We start from the raw sequence: 15,187 nt of genomic DNA on the forward strand, positions 1-15,187 counted from the left end.
TATGTGGACACTTGACTTCTCTCCTTGAGTCACAGAGCAGCTGTATGTTTGTGTCCAGGAAAGCAGGCGCCATTCTGAAATGTTTAATTAAATTAAATGGACTGTACTTAATATTGCACCCTTCTGACCGCTCAGAGCGTGTTTACACTACATACATACTGCTCATTCACCCTTTCACACACACTCAAACTATTTGCATTAGCTGCCATGCAAGAGATTTTTTTTGATCTGATGATGGTGCTAGATGAAGTCATGAAGGGAACATGAATGTCTGCATGTTCAGATCTGTGGAGATCAGACAGTGGAGATGATTTTCATATTCAACTTCTCATCACTTTATTGTTTTGTCATTGTACATTTTGTAATTGGACATTCTGTAAAAGAAACAGGGGGAAAGTAACAGAAACAGTTCCTTTGACAGTCATCATGAGCATCATGCTTTTGGCTAAAACGATGACGGGATCATTACAGAGAGCGCCACAAACAGCGAAACGCAACAAATACAAAGCCGTCTTCTTTTATGTACATTGTAAACCCCTGGATCATACATACACACGCATGACTCGGGCCTCTTAAAAGTCTATCTGTAAAAAATCTCCCCTGCCATGTGCACGTCAACAGCAGGAGAGCAGTGTCTGTCTGTCTGTCTGTCTTTACACAAGACAGCAGCCAAGTGTCAGAGCTCAGTAAGTCATAATGCAGAGGGCAGAGTGGTCCAGTGAAGAGGAGATGGTACCTGCATGTCTGATGGAATGGAAATAAATGAAAGAGTAATGGTCACTCATTTGAATTGAGGCTTTACTGAGCAGTAATGTCTCGTAGCAAAGTGGCAGGGCTCACTTTGATAATTTGGCCCATCTCGCTCTCTTAAAGCAGCTCGTTCATAGATTTACAAGTGTTGGGTTGACTTGATTACAATGAGAGGGGACAGGGAGAGCACAGGAGGATGAGCTCATTCATTCATTCAACTGTTTCAGCCCTGGAGAATCAGGGTTGATCTAGGCACCTGTCCCTCCTCTGTACAGCCCCACAGTGAAAAAATAAAAACAAAAAATAAAAAATCATCCTTACTTCTGTGCAAAAAAACGATGAGTTCAGTTTGTTGCTGAAATGAGTTCAATACAACTCCAACTAAAACGTCCCCAAAGGGCTCAGAGCGTGCAGCTAAGCTGCCAGGCTTCACTTTAGTCTGTTTAAAAAGAGCTCGTCTTTTCAGTCTTTACAATATTCCTTTAACATCCACCACTGAACTACCACTGCTGTGCATTAGAATGATGGACCAGTGTTGTGTCTGTCACAGGGCAGCAGAGAATGAGACCTGCCGGCTGAAACACAGCGGAGCTAGAATGATGTTGAACTGCACGTGTTGTCGTTTTGTGAAATAAGCCGTCTGTCTTCCTCGTACAGTTACACAGAAGCTTAGCATCAGGACAGCAAACAGTGGGAAGCCCGGCACCGTTGGACTGACTGAAGCTAAAACCATTTCCCTGTTTGCAGTTTAAAAGAAGGTTAAAAGACTGGTATCAATCTCATCTGACTCTTAGCGAGGAAGCAAGTATAACAGCAAGTGTGAAACTCTTCCACTGATGTCATCTGAATGAAATACTCTGTCATCTCGCTGCAGTAAAGTAGTTGTCTGTGGGAGCCCTTAGCTTGATTTGAATCAGGTTCCAAACATGTTGGAAAAATGCATCTCCAAAGTTTTGTAGCTGAGAAATCTCATGACCCAGAAAAACAGAACCCCCTTCAAAATAAAAGTCATCATGAGCATCTGTCTACACAAAAACATTGACTGTACAGATGGAATAAGAACGCTGTGGATTACATTTCAATGCTCTGCCTCCCATGACACCAAACCACTGTCAAGACGAAGAGAGGTGACCTTGCTGGCTTTCAAAAATGATTTTTCATATTATACACAAAAATGTATCGTACATTAGATTCAGACTGAAAGAAACGAGGCATCTTTCCTCAACAAAAATGGTCCTTTGCAATGTTGCTGTCTTTCCATTACTGCATAGTTCAGCAGGCGTCCAGCTCTGCTAAGGCTACACTGACGGCATGTTAATGAGCAGAAAAAAAACAACATACTGTTCTACTGGAAAAGCTCCAAACACAGATTTGTGTTGTAGACTTACAAATACAAAAAGGTTACTCCTCCGTGTCATTTCTGTGTTGACTGTAGTTTTTTCCTTTTGTCCAACTCCAGCAGCTTTACCCAACAGTCCACTGCGTCAGGGCGTCGGGTTCGTAGTCTCATTCAGACTTGTTCTGTATCATTTAGCGCAAATGGACCAATATTTTGACATTAAAGGAGACCCATTGTTTTGGAAGGAGAAGCTAATATTTTGATTAAAGTTGTGGTTAAAATTGTTACACCAGGACATGGAAACTGGAGTAAAAAATAATACAACATTTAATTTATCCTTTCTCGTGTTACAATGGAGGACTTCCCAGCATAATTCCATCCATATCAGTTCAACACAACAAAGTTAACACCATAACCACAATTAAGACCGCTCAATCGTTCCCTGATCTCCAAAGTCTCCAAAAATAAAACCAAAGTGACACTTGAAGACAGACGATGGAAAGAGAAAAGACAGAATTTACGCATGGAAATCATGAAAACAGCTTCCCAGAAGATGATTGAAAGAACTTAAATCAGAGATAAATCCTGTGATGTCAAAAATAAAAACTGGATAAGTTAGACTCAAAACACAAATGAAAAGACAAAATGCAAAAAAAAGAAGAAGTAGAAACCATCATTTGACAAGCTTTGGCCCACTGTGTTGTGTGCAAGGTGAAACAGCAGAGGACATAAACTGTCCCATCAGAGGTGACTTCCCTCTGGGTTTCTGTCCTGGAAAGAGGAGGGAGGGGGGAATATGTGAGGGGGAGAGGGGGGAGGGATAGAGAGAAACAGCTGGTTTAGCTCTGCCACCTTGCTGTTCTTCCCTATGAGGCCAGTGGGTGGGGCTGTCGAGCCGTAAAAAGCACCCCTCAGTTCCCTCGACACACAAGTCAGTGCTTGTTGGACATGAAGAATAAAAAATATATACATTAAAAAAAACTGAATGAGTCAAAACAACAAACAAACAAAAAAAAACAAAAAAAAAACAACAAGAACAGCAGCGTCAGTGACGACTCAGTCGATCTTGACTGCAGCGTAGATTTTCCTGATGAACATGTAGGCTGCATAGAAGCCAATTGTGCCGGTTAGCAGCCAGAACGACAGGACCATCAGGGCCGTGTAGCCGAAGTACAAGAGGGAGGGGATGAACTCCACGATGTCCAGCTGAGGAATGAACAGAGCAGAAATCAGTTTCAATACGTCATCCGGCTGATTGTTTTGCTTTTGATTACTTCTACTAACAAACCAAACTTTGAGCTCCTTGTAGGGTCGGTTTCTGTCATTACAAAGCTACTTCATCTGTCTGTTATATTAATGTTTCTTAAATGTTATTCAGAAATGAAGTGTAGTAAACAAAATAAGCTGCCGTCACATGCTCTTTGCTCAGTGCCAATATAATAGAACATAAATAAGTTCGTAACCTACATGCCCAATGACAAAAGTGCTCGTTGGGCCATGTGATGCGTTACCTTTCCAGGTGACATGGTGGTGTGTTTTCAACGTTGTGCTAACGCTGAGTTCACTTTCTTCCATTCAGCTGTTATATCTTTGGTTAGACTTTGAAAGGTCAGCAATATTTTTTGAACGTGGCAGTTCTGAGCAGTGCGCCCACCAAAGCTAGCACTTAGCTTATCTGGGTGTCACCCATTGGTATCACCACTTTCCCCAGAGGAAAACAATGACACTGCCAGCACAGAGTAGTTTACCTGCTGATCATACCTGCTGAGTGCCTGTTCATGGTGGAACTGTTGGTCTGAAGATAATATTATAAAGAGTACGGTCCAGACCTGCGCTTCTGATTTGGCACTGTAGTAGTGAAACTGAATTGAATATTTGCAGAGCATTTATCACATGTTGGAAGATGCGACAAAGAAGCGTGGTATGAATGCAACGTTCACAAGTGTGAAGACGTGGACTGAATTTCTCTGCGCATGACATATTATTGTCAATCTAACAGCATGTTTCACTCTGTGATGTGTGCTGGCATCAACATCATCTATCAAAGTGCCTTCTTCTGTCAAACGTCTGAGGTGTCAGGTCTCACTTCAAATAAGCCTGATGACATCATCAGTGAGAGTGAGACTGCCTGAGAGAAAAACATTTTCAGTTCATTATGAGACTGTGGTGAATACAACGAGCTGCCACACTCCAGACAATCGATGGAAACACTGATTGTTAACAACAGCACGCCAATCAAAGACATTCGGTTTCTGTTCTGTGGATGTTTCAAATCAAACGTTGTCTGGGCTTTTTACCTTGTTGACAAAGTAGAAGACGGCGTAAATGAGGACGTAGAACGCTGAGCCTCCTGAAACCAGGAAAGTTCTCCACCACCAGCGGTAGTCCTGATAGTGAGGAGAGAACACAGCAGATGAGCTTTACTGCTACTGACACAACACTGAGAAACTTTTAGAAACACGACAGCGTTTCCTTCACACAAACATTACTTTTGATAAGATGCTGGTTTACAAGTTGGTCTGTTGAACTGTTGCCTTTACTTGTGCTTTATAAAGAAGTGATGAGCAATTAATAAGATTGTCTGATGAGCAGGTTAAACCACCAAGGCGTGATGTTAGTTTGTGTCTGTCTAAAAGTTGATAACACTGGGGAACACAATTTTTGTTGAGTTTGGTCTGACAGCTGTTTCTAACTAATTTTGGGGTGTGGAATCCAAAACTGATCTCAGTTTTTCTCTATCACGTCAAGTTTTTTAACTATAGGATCCCCGTTTTATTAAAAAATGTGAAAAATACTGTACTTAACAGATATGTGCATGCACAAAAGTAAGTCTGTGCAATGATCTTTTTGGGGATACCAAAAGCCAACTTTTCACGAGTTCCTTTGGTCCACATCCGTAAATTCTCGACACATTGCTTGCACACTTTGTGAGGGGCTCATGGCTTGTTGTCTTGATCACAGAGTTTTACTTCAAAATATGCAAAATATGCTTGTTTGACAAATGCACTGATGTTTGCTTTCCTCTGACTTGGAACGGTGAAACTAGCACAAATATAGCAAAAAGGAGTCAGGGTATTTACGACGAGAAGTAGCAGGAGCATACATGATCTGGAACAAAGGAAATATATACCTATGTAATTAAAACACTAAGATGGAATAGTTACAAGCTTCGAAAACTACAAAAACAGCATCAAACCAAATCAAACTTAAAACGGTATGCCCATGGGTACAAGGTGAAGAGGAAAGCCAGCACAAATCCTCTTCATTCCTACTATGCTTGCTTTCTGTTTGCAGATATTGATAGTACTCATTGGTAGTGTCAACTGTGACTGCACAAACAAGTTGCCACGTAGTTGTAGACGAGTCCAATCGTAATCAGCTGGCAAGTCTTACTACAGATAATCAGTGGAGTTTTGCTTATCTGGAGGGTCAGCTGTGGAGAAAAAACTTGACATGCTAGAAAAAAAAACTGACTGCAATTTTGGAATCAGCATAAAAACTTTGTTTTCAAATTGTTCCCCAGTGTTATGTTTCACCATCTTCCTTTGGCTGCCCCTGCGGTCCCCACCTCGCCAGCTTTATTTACATCAATGGGAGGACTTGGGAGTGTTTTTGCTGGATTGCCTCATTTAGTCAATCAGGTGTAACAGCAGCTTCTCGTGGCTGGTTAGCTCTGAGCTCAAGTCTGCAGCTATGATTAATATCCCCCAGACACTGAATTACACTTAGAAGAACTGACCTCTGCACAGAGCTGGAAATAAACCATGACAATGCTGATCTGAGAGCAGGAGACCACCAAGATGATGAAGACCAGAAACAGGAAGCCAAACAGATAATAGAACTGATTCTCCCAGATGGCCTGTAGGTAGAGAAGCACACAGCAGTGAGTATTACGTTGCAGACAGACAGACAGTGGGGCTGACACATATCCTCTGGGTTTACACCAATGAGTTGTACTCACGCTGAAAATGAAGAAGAGCTCGATGAACATGGCACCAAACGGCAGGATCCCAGCCATCAGGATTCTGTTAAAGAGAAACTCAAAAGTTCAAATACTGCACTGGAGCCATTGGCCATCCAAGTGACTGCTTAAAACACTCACCCTACAAACTTGTTCATGTACCAGCGCTGCTCTGGAACCTGCCGAGGGATTTGGTTGGTGCGCACTGGGTTATCATATGGCTGTTTGCGGAAGCCAAAATAGTAGCCCAGGTACACCAAGGGCATGGAGATACCGAACCACATACACAGCAGGGCCAGCATTGTGGTGAAGGGGACCTGAGGTGGTGAAGGAAGAGAGCGGGAACACGAAAAGAATTGTCAAGACACAGGAGAAGTTTAACACTCCATGTTGAACTAATAATGTGAAAATTACAACATCAAGTTAAACACACACCTACTGCATATGCTCAGAATTTGTCCAGCAGAATTAACTGATACATTGTCATAACGCTCAGTGTTTCACATTAATTACTTTGACTCTGGCAGGCTGTCATAGTCTCATTCGTCCCGCCAGTTTCATAATGAACTGGAAATATTTTTACACTTCATGCAGAACTTTAGTCTCCCTTTCAACTTTCCAATGGAGCTACCTCAGCACACTGCTGAAGAAAGAGTGAAACAAACGATGGTGGAAAGTTATTATACAGTCTGTAGTTACAGAACAAACACCTGCACAGGCACATGGAGACAGCGCAGAGAGTGTTGAGGTCATGACACAACAACAAGCTTCAAATCAAACTCAGGGTTTTAAAAAGGTCCAGTTTGTAGGATTAACCCTCCCCTTCCAAGCATGCAGGACAAACAGTTGCTGTAAAACGTGCAGCGTCTGTATAATAAGTAGTACCTGGTAAATGGACTGTACTTATATAGCGGCTTTCTAGTCTTCCGACAACTTTTACAGGACATATCTCATTCACCCATTCATACACATTCACACACTGATGGCACAGCCTTCAGGAGCAATTTGGGGTTCAGTATCTTGCCCAAGGACACTTCGACACGCAGACTGGATGAGGCGGGGGATGAACTGCAGATCATCTGATTACGACAACCCGCTCTACCTCCGAGCCACAGCCGCTCCAAGTCACATGCACAACTGACTTTTCTTGTTCAAAGTCAAACTGTAAAATGGAGTGAAAATTGCACAGTCTTCCTCTTCTAAATGAGAAGTTAAATTCATTAGTCTTAAACACACTACTACACACCACTTCACTTCAACACACTCAGCAGTTTTGCTGCTACACAAAATCTCCTATTTACCGATTCAATTCACAAACTCTCAAGGATTTCAAGGACCTGTAGGAACCGTGGTTCATGACTTAAGGGAAATCTTTCCTTTCAAAGTGATACTGATCTGCTACAACTTAAATAAATAATGTCTCTAGTAGAAGAAAGTAAGTAGCCTTTGAGCTACCTGTTTCCTAGTTTGCTGCTGAAAGCATTCATTTTAGATTCTGTGTATCTGAGTGATGACACCCACCGCCCCAGAGGAGTGTTCTCCCCAGATGAAACAGTTGAGCACGAAGCAGATTCCAAAAACCACTGCAGGATACAAGGTTGCAGTCTACAGTGGAGACAAAACAAACAAAACTTACAGCAGCACAGATGGACGACAACACTTCTTCAATTAACACATTCAAATCTTGGCTTGTAGAGCTCTAAACAAACACTGAGTGTGTATCAGTGAGAAACAATACAAACTCAGGAGTGATGGAGGATTTCACCTCGACTTACACAAAATGCTCCTTTCTTCCACCGATGGCCCTTCAGTGTGCGGTACAGTCTGCCAGCAAAGTAGCCACCAAATACGCTGGAAGACAAAAATCAACAGGAAAGGGCAGCGTGAGAGCAAAGAAACACACCAGCTGAACACAGGACATGCCTTCATTCCTTTCTCAGTGAGGAGAGGTGAATACGACTCTTACCCCATGAACATGAACAGGAAACAAGCAGTGGTCATCAAGGCACCTCTACTGGAGGGAGACAACATGCCCAACATGGCAACGACTATGACACACACACACAGACACACACACACACTGGTTAGAACCTTTCCTAGATTGCAACAATCATGGATTGTGGAATATTTCCAGTTTTGTGCAGTCGTCTAAATTTAGAAATCTTGTAAATAAGAAACACGCGCAGATGAATAATTCAACATTTGCAGAGAGCTAAATGAGACGACTCATTCCACTCTCATGTCTACACGATAAATATAAACAAACATTCTGACCTGATGTGACTTTCTATTTGAACCATGTGAATAAATGACTGTCAAGACTTACAGATGACAATGAGGACCATGCAAAAGAGCTGGATCCCTGAGCCTAGCAGAGAGCTGAGGATCATGGGATACTGAGGCGGTCTGAAGACATCGCCGTGGACGTTCTTCCATCCTGACTCCTCCATGGTGTCCTCCTGGTTAAGGAGAAAAAAAAATTGCAAGCCTAAAATATATTGTTTGAATACAGATAAAACACCCAAAGCTGAAATCAGATGAATGATTCTGATCTTCAGTTTCTCAGAGAGATTATAGCCTGTTATATCTATTTTCTTACTATGTCATCCTCTCTGTTGTAGTTAGCGATGTCCTTCCTCAAGGTCCTGATAATGATCATACTCAGAATACCTGAGAGAGAGAATGGAAAGACAAAGAAGGATCTCAACATTTCACATGCTGTCAACAAACTATAGATTTCATTTTGCAATAAATTTACAGGAGACACGCACGCACGCACGCACAGATTGTTACACAAAATATGCATTTGCTACACTTCTATCATCTGCTGAACAGGACGTGTCAACAATTGGACATACCAGACAGGAAGAAGACAACCACCACAGAGTTGACAATGGAGAACCAGTGAATCTGGACATCGCTCATGGTCAGGTACGTGTCCCATCGAGACGCCCACTTCACCTCACTCTCCTGCACAGACAAAATGAGACACTCAGCAGTCCTTTCTCTACATTTATCTCGTCTTGTTTAAGCCCATACGCTGATATGAAGCTGCTGACTTCATATCGGATTGTGTTTCTTTGAAATGAATAAATCATTCATTTCCAGTATTTAGACAGTTTGTAGTCTGACCCAATCAATTTTAAATGCAAACAGTAAATGGACTTATTCTCATTCACAGCTCTGAGGTGATCACATGGATAAAACCTAAATAATAAAACACATTTTCATTTTAAACTGATCTTCAGTTAGATGCAGCGATTTGGCCGATGGTTTGAGACACTGACCTCCCAGTGGACAGAGTACGTGAAGAGGACCTCGTTCTCTTTGCTCGGGTCAATCTCCTGGGGGGCAGAGCCACTGGCCTCAGGCAAGGTGCAACTCTTCTCTTTTTCCACAGCTTTCAGATCTGTCAATAAACCACAGAGGAAGTATTACAAGAAGTCAGTGCTAACATTTTTCACTGTATTGGCCACTTCAGAGGCGACACCTGTGTTTCCTCCTTCTATTCAAATGGTTTTGTCATCATAGATCACAAACGTTACACAGCCTTTAGCAATTCAAAAAGACTGCTGTTGACACCTACCATCTACTTTCACACTTTGGGGTATCACCTCAAATCGCACCACCCTGTAGTTGTGAACTTCCCCCTGCTCCAGCTTCTCCTTGTGGAAGTACAGGATGAAAGACAGGTGGTTGTGCAGATAGAACTGTGAGGGACAAACAAGAAGGGGCATAAATTAGTAGTCTTCAGAAACACACTGATCATTTTAATTTGTGTAAATGTATATACTGTATGTAAGAAGCAAAATAACTGACTTAATACTAGAGATGGGTTATGATTTTCAAGTGGTTATTAAAACGTTTTTACTGGTGCCTGGAACAATGAGTTACTTCCTGGTAAAACTTGTGTGGCATGTTCCGTTCAGTGTTTTCTTACAGCGCTGTGAGACGAGCCGGATGCTCAGGTTACAGCCTTATAGAGAGTTAGGTGGTTGTGTCTGTGTACGCTGCACTGTTTCTGAACGCTACCACCCTTAACTACCATGCTTGTTACCAGCTACGAGCCAGGCTTTATCAAGCCTAAAGAAACAAGTGCACTGACACAGCGTGTCCAAGCTTTTTTATATAAACAAAATACTTCTTCTCTACACAAAAAAGGTTTGTTTAATTGAACTTTTAACAACTGTGTGTCCATGTAGGACATTGTCTCTCGTAGTACGAAGTTGATCCATTAAGAAAGGTTCTTCACATCGCTTTACCTGTACTCATCCTCTCTCCACCTCTAAACAATGTAAATATAAAAATGTACCTTGTTGCTGTCGACAAAGCCCAGTCTGTAGCCATGTTCAAACTGGATGTCTTTGACCACGTCCTTCTTCTCCTCCTCCCCTCCTCCCTCTCTGTTGGGGTAGAACTCTAACCTGGTGGCAACTGGCAGGTTGTCTGCGATACTGAGAGGCACATGGAGACATTTCTTTAACTTTGGATTGCATACTGGATATATGAAGAACCAGGTTATAGAATCACGCCTGGAAACCCTGGATGCTCACAGGTGAACATAATACTCCTCCTGGATTCGCTCAGCAAAAAGCTTGCTTTCTTCTATGCTCAGCTTTTTCTTGTTGCACACCATCTCACATGTCTTGTCCCTAGTCATCTCGACATTGTAGCGGGTATTCACAATGCGGTCCCCGCGTAACACCTCACCTACAAAATGCAATAAAAAAAAAAAAAAAGATTTCATTTGACATTAAAAAAAACACACTGAAAAATAAGATGTAGATTTTCTTTAAGATCAAAATGTGCTTGCTTTGATACATAAAAAAAAAATAATTCTCAGGCCAGAGTCCACACACATCTGCAGCACTCCACTTACCCAGGTTCTCTCCCTTGTAGAAGACCGATTCCGGCTTACAGAAAGGCAGCGAGTAGTATTCATAAGGAAGCTGCGTACGGGAGCTGGTCAGCTTCACTGCCTGAAAAACAAACGATCTGACTGACTGACTGACTGACTGACTGGGTCACAGATATAGTGATATGCAAAACTACACTCCCAACAACATGGTCTGAATGACAATGGAAACTGGAGTCACCTTCAAGAAGTGAGCACTACACTACACAAGAAAAAAAGTCTGAGTCTGACCAGGAGCTGTACACAGTCATTTCTGTAGCCCTTTGGGCCAGCACCACCTTTGTCATTTCACACTGAGCAAGAATTCAAACTACTGTTGCAACATGTGATGAGTGTCAGCACACGGGTGCAGGCTGTGTTCCTGCTCAGTCAAACAGGAGATAATGATGTTACTTTCATGGATACAGCTCCTGATTCTTTTGTAATGAGTCAGTGGCAACATGATCACATGTTTCTGGTGTGGGGTGAGGTGGTGAATATGGAAAGATAAGTCCACAAAGAAAGGTTCAGGACCTTCAGGATAGAAGACAATACGGCTAACTACAGAACAACATCACAATATTTCTGCTAATTTGTGAAATGTTGATCAAATGATTTTACCTTAATATCTACTGTGGCACCCTCGTGGAAGTCCCGGGGAGCGACTCCGGGAACATAGAAGGGCCGAACCACAGGAAACAGGGACAACAGCAGCAAGGCCCACCACGTCTCCTGCAACACACACAACAGCAAATATTACACCTCACAAACACTTAATATGTGTGCATCATGAAAGGATGTGTAACGTGAGCGTAGGACAAAAACGTTCTCAACACGAGATCATTCATCACGCCACGTAAAATACAGAATTAGAATTAGACGGCTGCCACCGTCTTGCCCCTTCTTTAGCCTACAGTGTTCTGGGTTATGTAAATCCAGGTGTGTGGTCGCCGTCACCTGACTGGCACCCTGCTGAGGAGGTGTGGCCATACCTCACTGTTTCCTGGAGGCCCAGTAATTCCGGATTGGAGCTGCACTTTTCTCGACCTGGAGACGTTTAAACTCGAGCCGAACTGTCCAGCAGCCTGTGTGACTGGTTGTGAATGTTAACGGTGCTTAACTCGCTTGTTGTTTTGTGGAGGTTTTTGTATTACTGGGACTGGGCAGGGTTAGTTTGGAATTCTACTGATTAACACACGAGAAGATTTGTGTTAAAGTGACTAGTTTTAGAGGTGCTGTCTTGATGTGTTTTTGTTATTAGAAATTAGAGTATATATTGTGAGGTTTTGGTTTCATACAGACAGAATATGCTCTGGATTAGAGAGAGTTCTCTTTTCGTTTTATTTTGTTTCTTTAACAGCATGCGCTCGCCCTTTTCCCCTTATAGTTTACCTCACCGCCTTCAGTTATTAATCAGTCTGAATAATCGGCTTTCTTATATATAAAATGCCTAAAAAGTAGGGCTGCCACGATTAGTCACGACGAACAAAATCGTCAACAACTAATTTAGTAGTCGACGCATCGTTTTTTTTTTTTTTTTAACTTTACTTCTCTCGAAACTGCCACTTCCACGTCTGCCTTTCTGTCACACACACACACACACACACGCAGTAGTAGTAATTGGCGTCAGGCCTGACTGTATGGTAAATGATACCATAACACAGACCTTCCTGGAATTCATGATGTTGCGATGTTGCAACTTCAATGCAACTTCAGTGAATCCCCGTGATTTCAGGGCGGTGTTGCAATTTTAACAAATCACCGCGAATTCTCTGCAACTTCCTGCCCGGGGGATTCAACTCGGCGTGTCAGGGACGGCCGCACGGTGCGGGAGGATCCCCTCGTGGGACCTCGCCCCGGCGCTGGCTGGCCTCCGCCAGGCGCATTTCCTCCGCAGCGGCTCTGGGTCGGCATGGAAAGACTCGGGGGCGAGGGTGGCTCACGGCTCTGCCCGCGAGATTTACAGCGCCCGCCCACGCATGTACGTATGATCCGATTAGTCGACTAATCGAAAAAAATAATCGCCGATTAGTCGACTATCAAAATAATCGTTTGTGGCAGCCCTAATAACTACAACATAAAACAACACTCCAAACAAATCCAAGATTTGGAGAGTAATCATCTAATAATATTCTCCACATATGGGTCATGGCCTGCTATGGTAGTTTTTCGATATGTGTAAAATGATTCATTTAATAGTGCTGGAAGCACCAAAGGGGAAAAATACACACCTACAAAGAAACAACAGATGAGACTACAGGGGAAAGAAAATCAACAGGTGTCCCGAGTGACCTGCGTGCAACTTCAACAAAAGAAAACTGTAACTTCTGGTATTGTGGCGACCTCACTGTGGACACTGAGGGAGGCTTCGAGGAGGAGACCTGTGCACACAGAGCCAAAGGAAAAAAGGCATCACATGACTATCTACGCTAATGTTTGCCAGGAGGTGTGTGGGAAACGGAGTTCTCCACATTTCCAATTTGACACATTGACAGGATTTATCTTCTTGGTCCTGTCCAACGATCCCAAACGTGAAGCCAGAGCAACAAACAACAACAACAACAACAATACATTCCATAGTCCACTCGGGAAAAAAACAGTGCTTTGATCCAAATCACTCATCAATTTATCAATCAGTCGATTTACAGCTCTTTATCTTCACATGGCAGCAAGCTGGCTTAACTACAAAGAGCAACCTGGACTCAAGGACTCTTTGATGTGGACTGGAGGAGCTGAACCACCTCCACCTCCACCAACACCAACACCAACACCACCTCCACCTGAAGTTGTGGCCAAACTACAGCTGCTCTTATGCATCTGCTCTTAAGCGTGGCAAACTGTAGTCTTGAGCCAGTGCAGTCCTGGTCCACATTGTTTTTGGGTTGTAGCTGATGCGCTGCTGTCATCTGTGAAACTCTCAGCACCGACGTGACGTGACGTGACGTGACGTGACCACAGCCACACACCGACAGAGCTGCTACAAGCTAACGGTGAGCCAAAGTTCAGACAGCCGCTTTCTCCCGTCTGTACGGTGAGTGACAGCGCGGGGACGAGCTTATTCAAAGCTGTGTGCGCGCACTTTAATATCTAATATATATATATAATTAATTTTAATAACAACAACATCTGACAGACGAGCTAGCGACACGGTAGCTAGCTACAGTTAGCACCGTCACCTCGACACCCGAGCTCGGAGAAGTGAAGAAAACCCGCAGAGCTCACGGTAACACGTCGTCACGGACCGAGGCAGACCTCCGCTCCGTCATACCCACGACAGCGTGTCCGCTCTCCTCCACAAAGAAGGACACGAACGAGCCGTGATCTGAAGGGAAGAGTTCGCTCTGCACTCACCATAGCCGCGGCCGCCATCTTCAATACGTGTCATTAGTGACGCTGCGGAAGTAGTGTTTTTTTTTTTTTGTTGACACACCCATAAAAGTCTGAACAGACTGTTAATATAAACTATACAATGTACAATATATATCATATAAACAATACAACATACAATATATAATATATAATATACAATATACATCATATAAACAATACAATGTACAATATACATCATATAAACAATACAACATACAATATATAATATATAATATACAATATACATCATATAAACAATACAATGTACAATATACATCATATAAACAATACAACATACAATATACAATGTATAATATACAATATACAATATAAATCATATAAACAATAAAATATACAATATACATCATATAAACAATACAATGTACAATATATAATATATAATATACAATATACATCATATAAACAATACAATGTAGAATATATATCATAAACAATACAATATATAATATACATCTTATAAACAATATAATTTACAATATACATCATGCAATACACAATATACATAATATAATATACATAAATCATAACTGTTTAAAGATGTTCCATCTTCATTTGAAATACTGTGAATTGCTTGTTTGTTAGGTGTCATATGTAATATCATGTATATCATTGCCTCTACTACAGGGGCCTTTTACAGCCCAGGGACCCCTCAGACAAGAGACAAACAGAACAGGAACCCTCACATGTAATTATTCTCTCTCTTTTTTTTTCTTTTTTTTTTAATGCTTCACATTTACACATTCACACTTTGATTTCACCGTATTAACCTATGTATATACTAGGTTATTAGCCTGTATGTGCTTAGAATTTATTAAAAGTTACATAATTGTCAGTTATTATGAAATAATTGGCG

At 42.1% G+C, this 15,187-nt stretch overlaps 1 protein-coding gene across 1 annotated transcript; it reads right to left on the reverse strand.

Annotated features, from left to right (window-relative positions):
* Positions 1–311: 311 nt before the first annotated feature.
* On the reverse strand, positions 312–14,364 carry tm9sf4 (transmembrane 9 superfamily protein member 4). The gene is made up of 18 exons (XM_010749245.3): positions 14,296–14,364; positions 11,566–11,676; positions 10,930–11,029; positions 10,604–10,760; positions 10,363–10,504; positions 9,637–9,760; positions 9,338–9,459; positions 8,909–9,020; positions 8,650–8,720; positions 8,377–8,509; positions 8,017–8,098; positions 7,826–7,901; positions 7,572–7,655; positions 6,192–6,367; positions 6,051–6,114; positions 5,829–5,948; positions 4,387–4,476; positions 312–3,295 (listed from the first exon to the last, which is right to left on the reverse strand). The coding sequence occupies exons 1-18, from the start codon at positions 14,311–14,313 to the stop codon at positions 3,146–3,148; spliced, it is 1,932 nt and encodes a 643-aa protein (XP_010747547.1). The 5' UTR covers positions 14,314–14,364; the 3' UTR covers positions 312–3,145.
* Positions 14,365–15,187: the final 823 nt, after the last annotated feature.

Source organism: Larimichthys crocea, chromosome XV, assembly GCF_000972845.2.
Source record: "Larimichthys crocea isolate SSNF chromosome XV, L_crocea_2.0, whole genome shotgun sequence".
Taxonomy (NCBI): domain Eukaryota; kingdom Metazoa; phylum Chordata; class Actinopteri; family Sciaenidae; genus Larimichthys; species Larimichthys crocea.

Excerpts from the sequence above, each read along its gene's own strand:
- tm9sf4 (XM_010749245.3), bottom strand. Across the intron at positions 9,460-9,636 it reads CCAAAGTGTGAAAGTAGATG|ATCTGAAAGCTGTGGAAAAA; the intron begins GTAGGTGTCAAC and ends GTTTATTGACAG. Across the intron at positions 8,510-8,649 it reads ACAACAGAGAGGATGACATA|GAGGACACCATGGAGGAGTC; the intron begins GTAAGAAAATAG and ends CTCCTTAACCAG.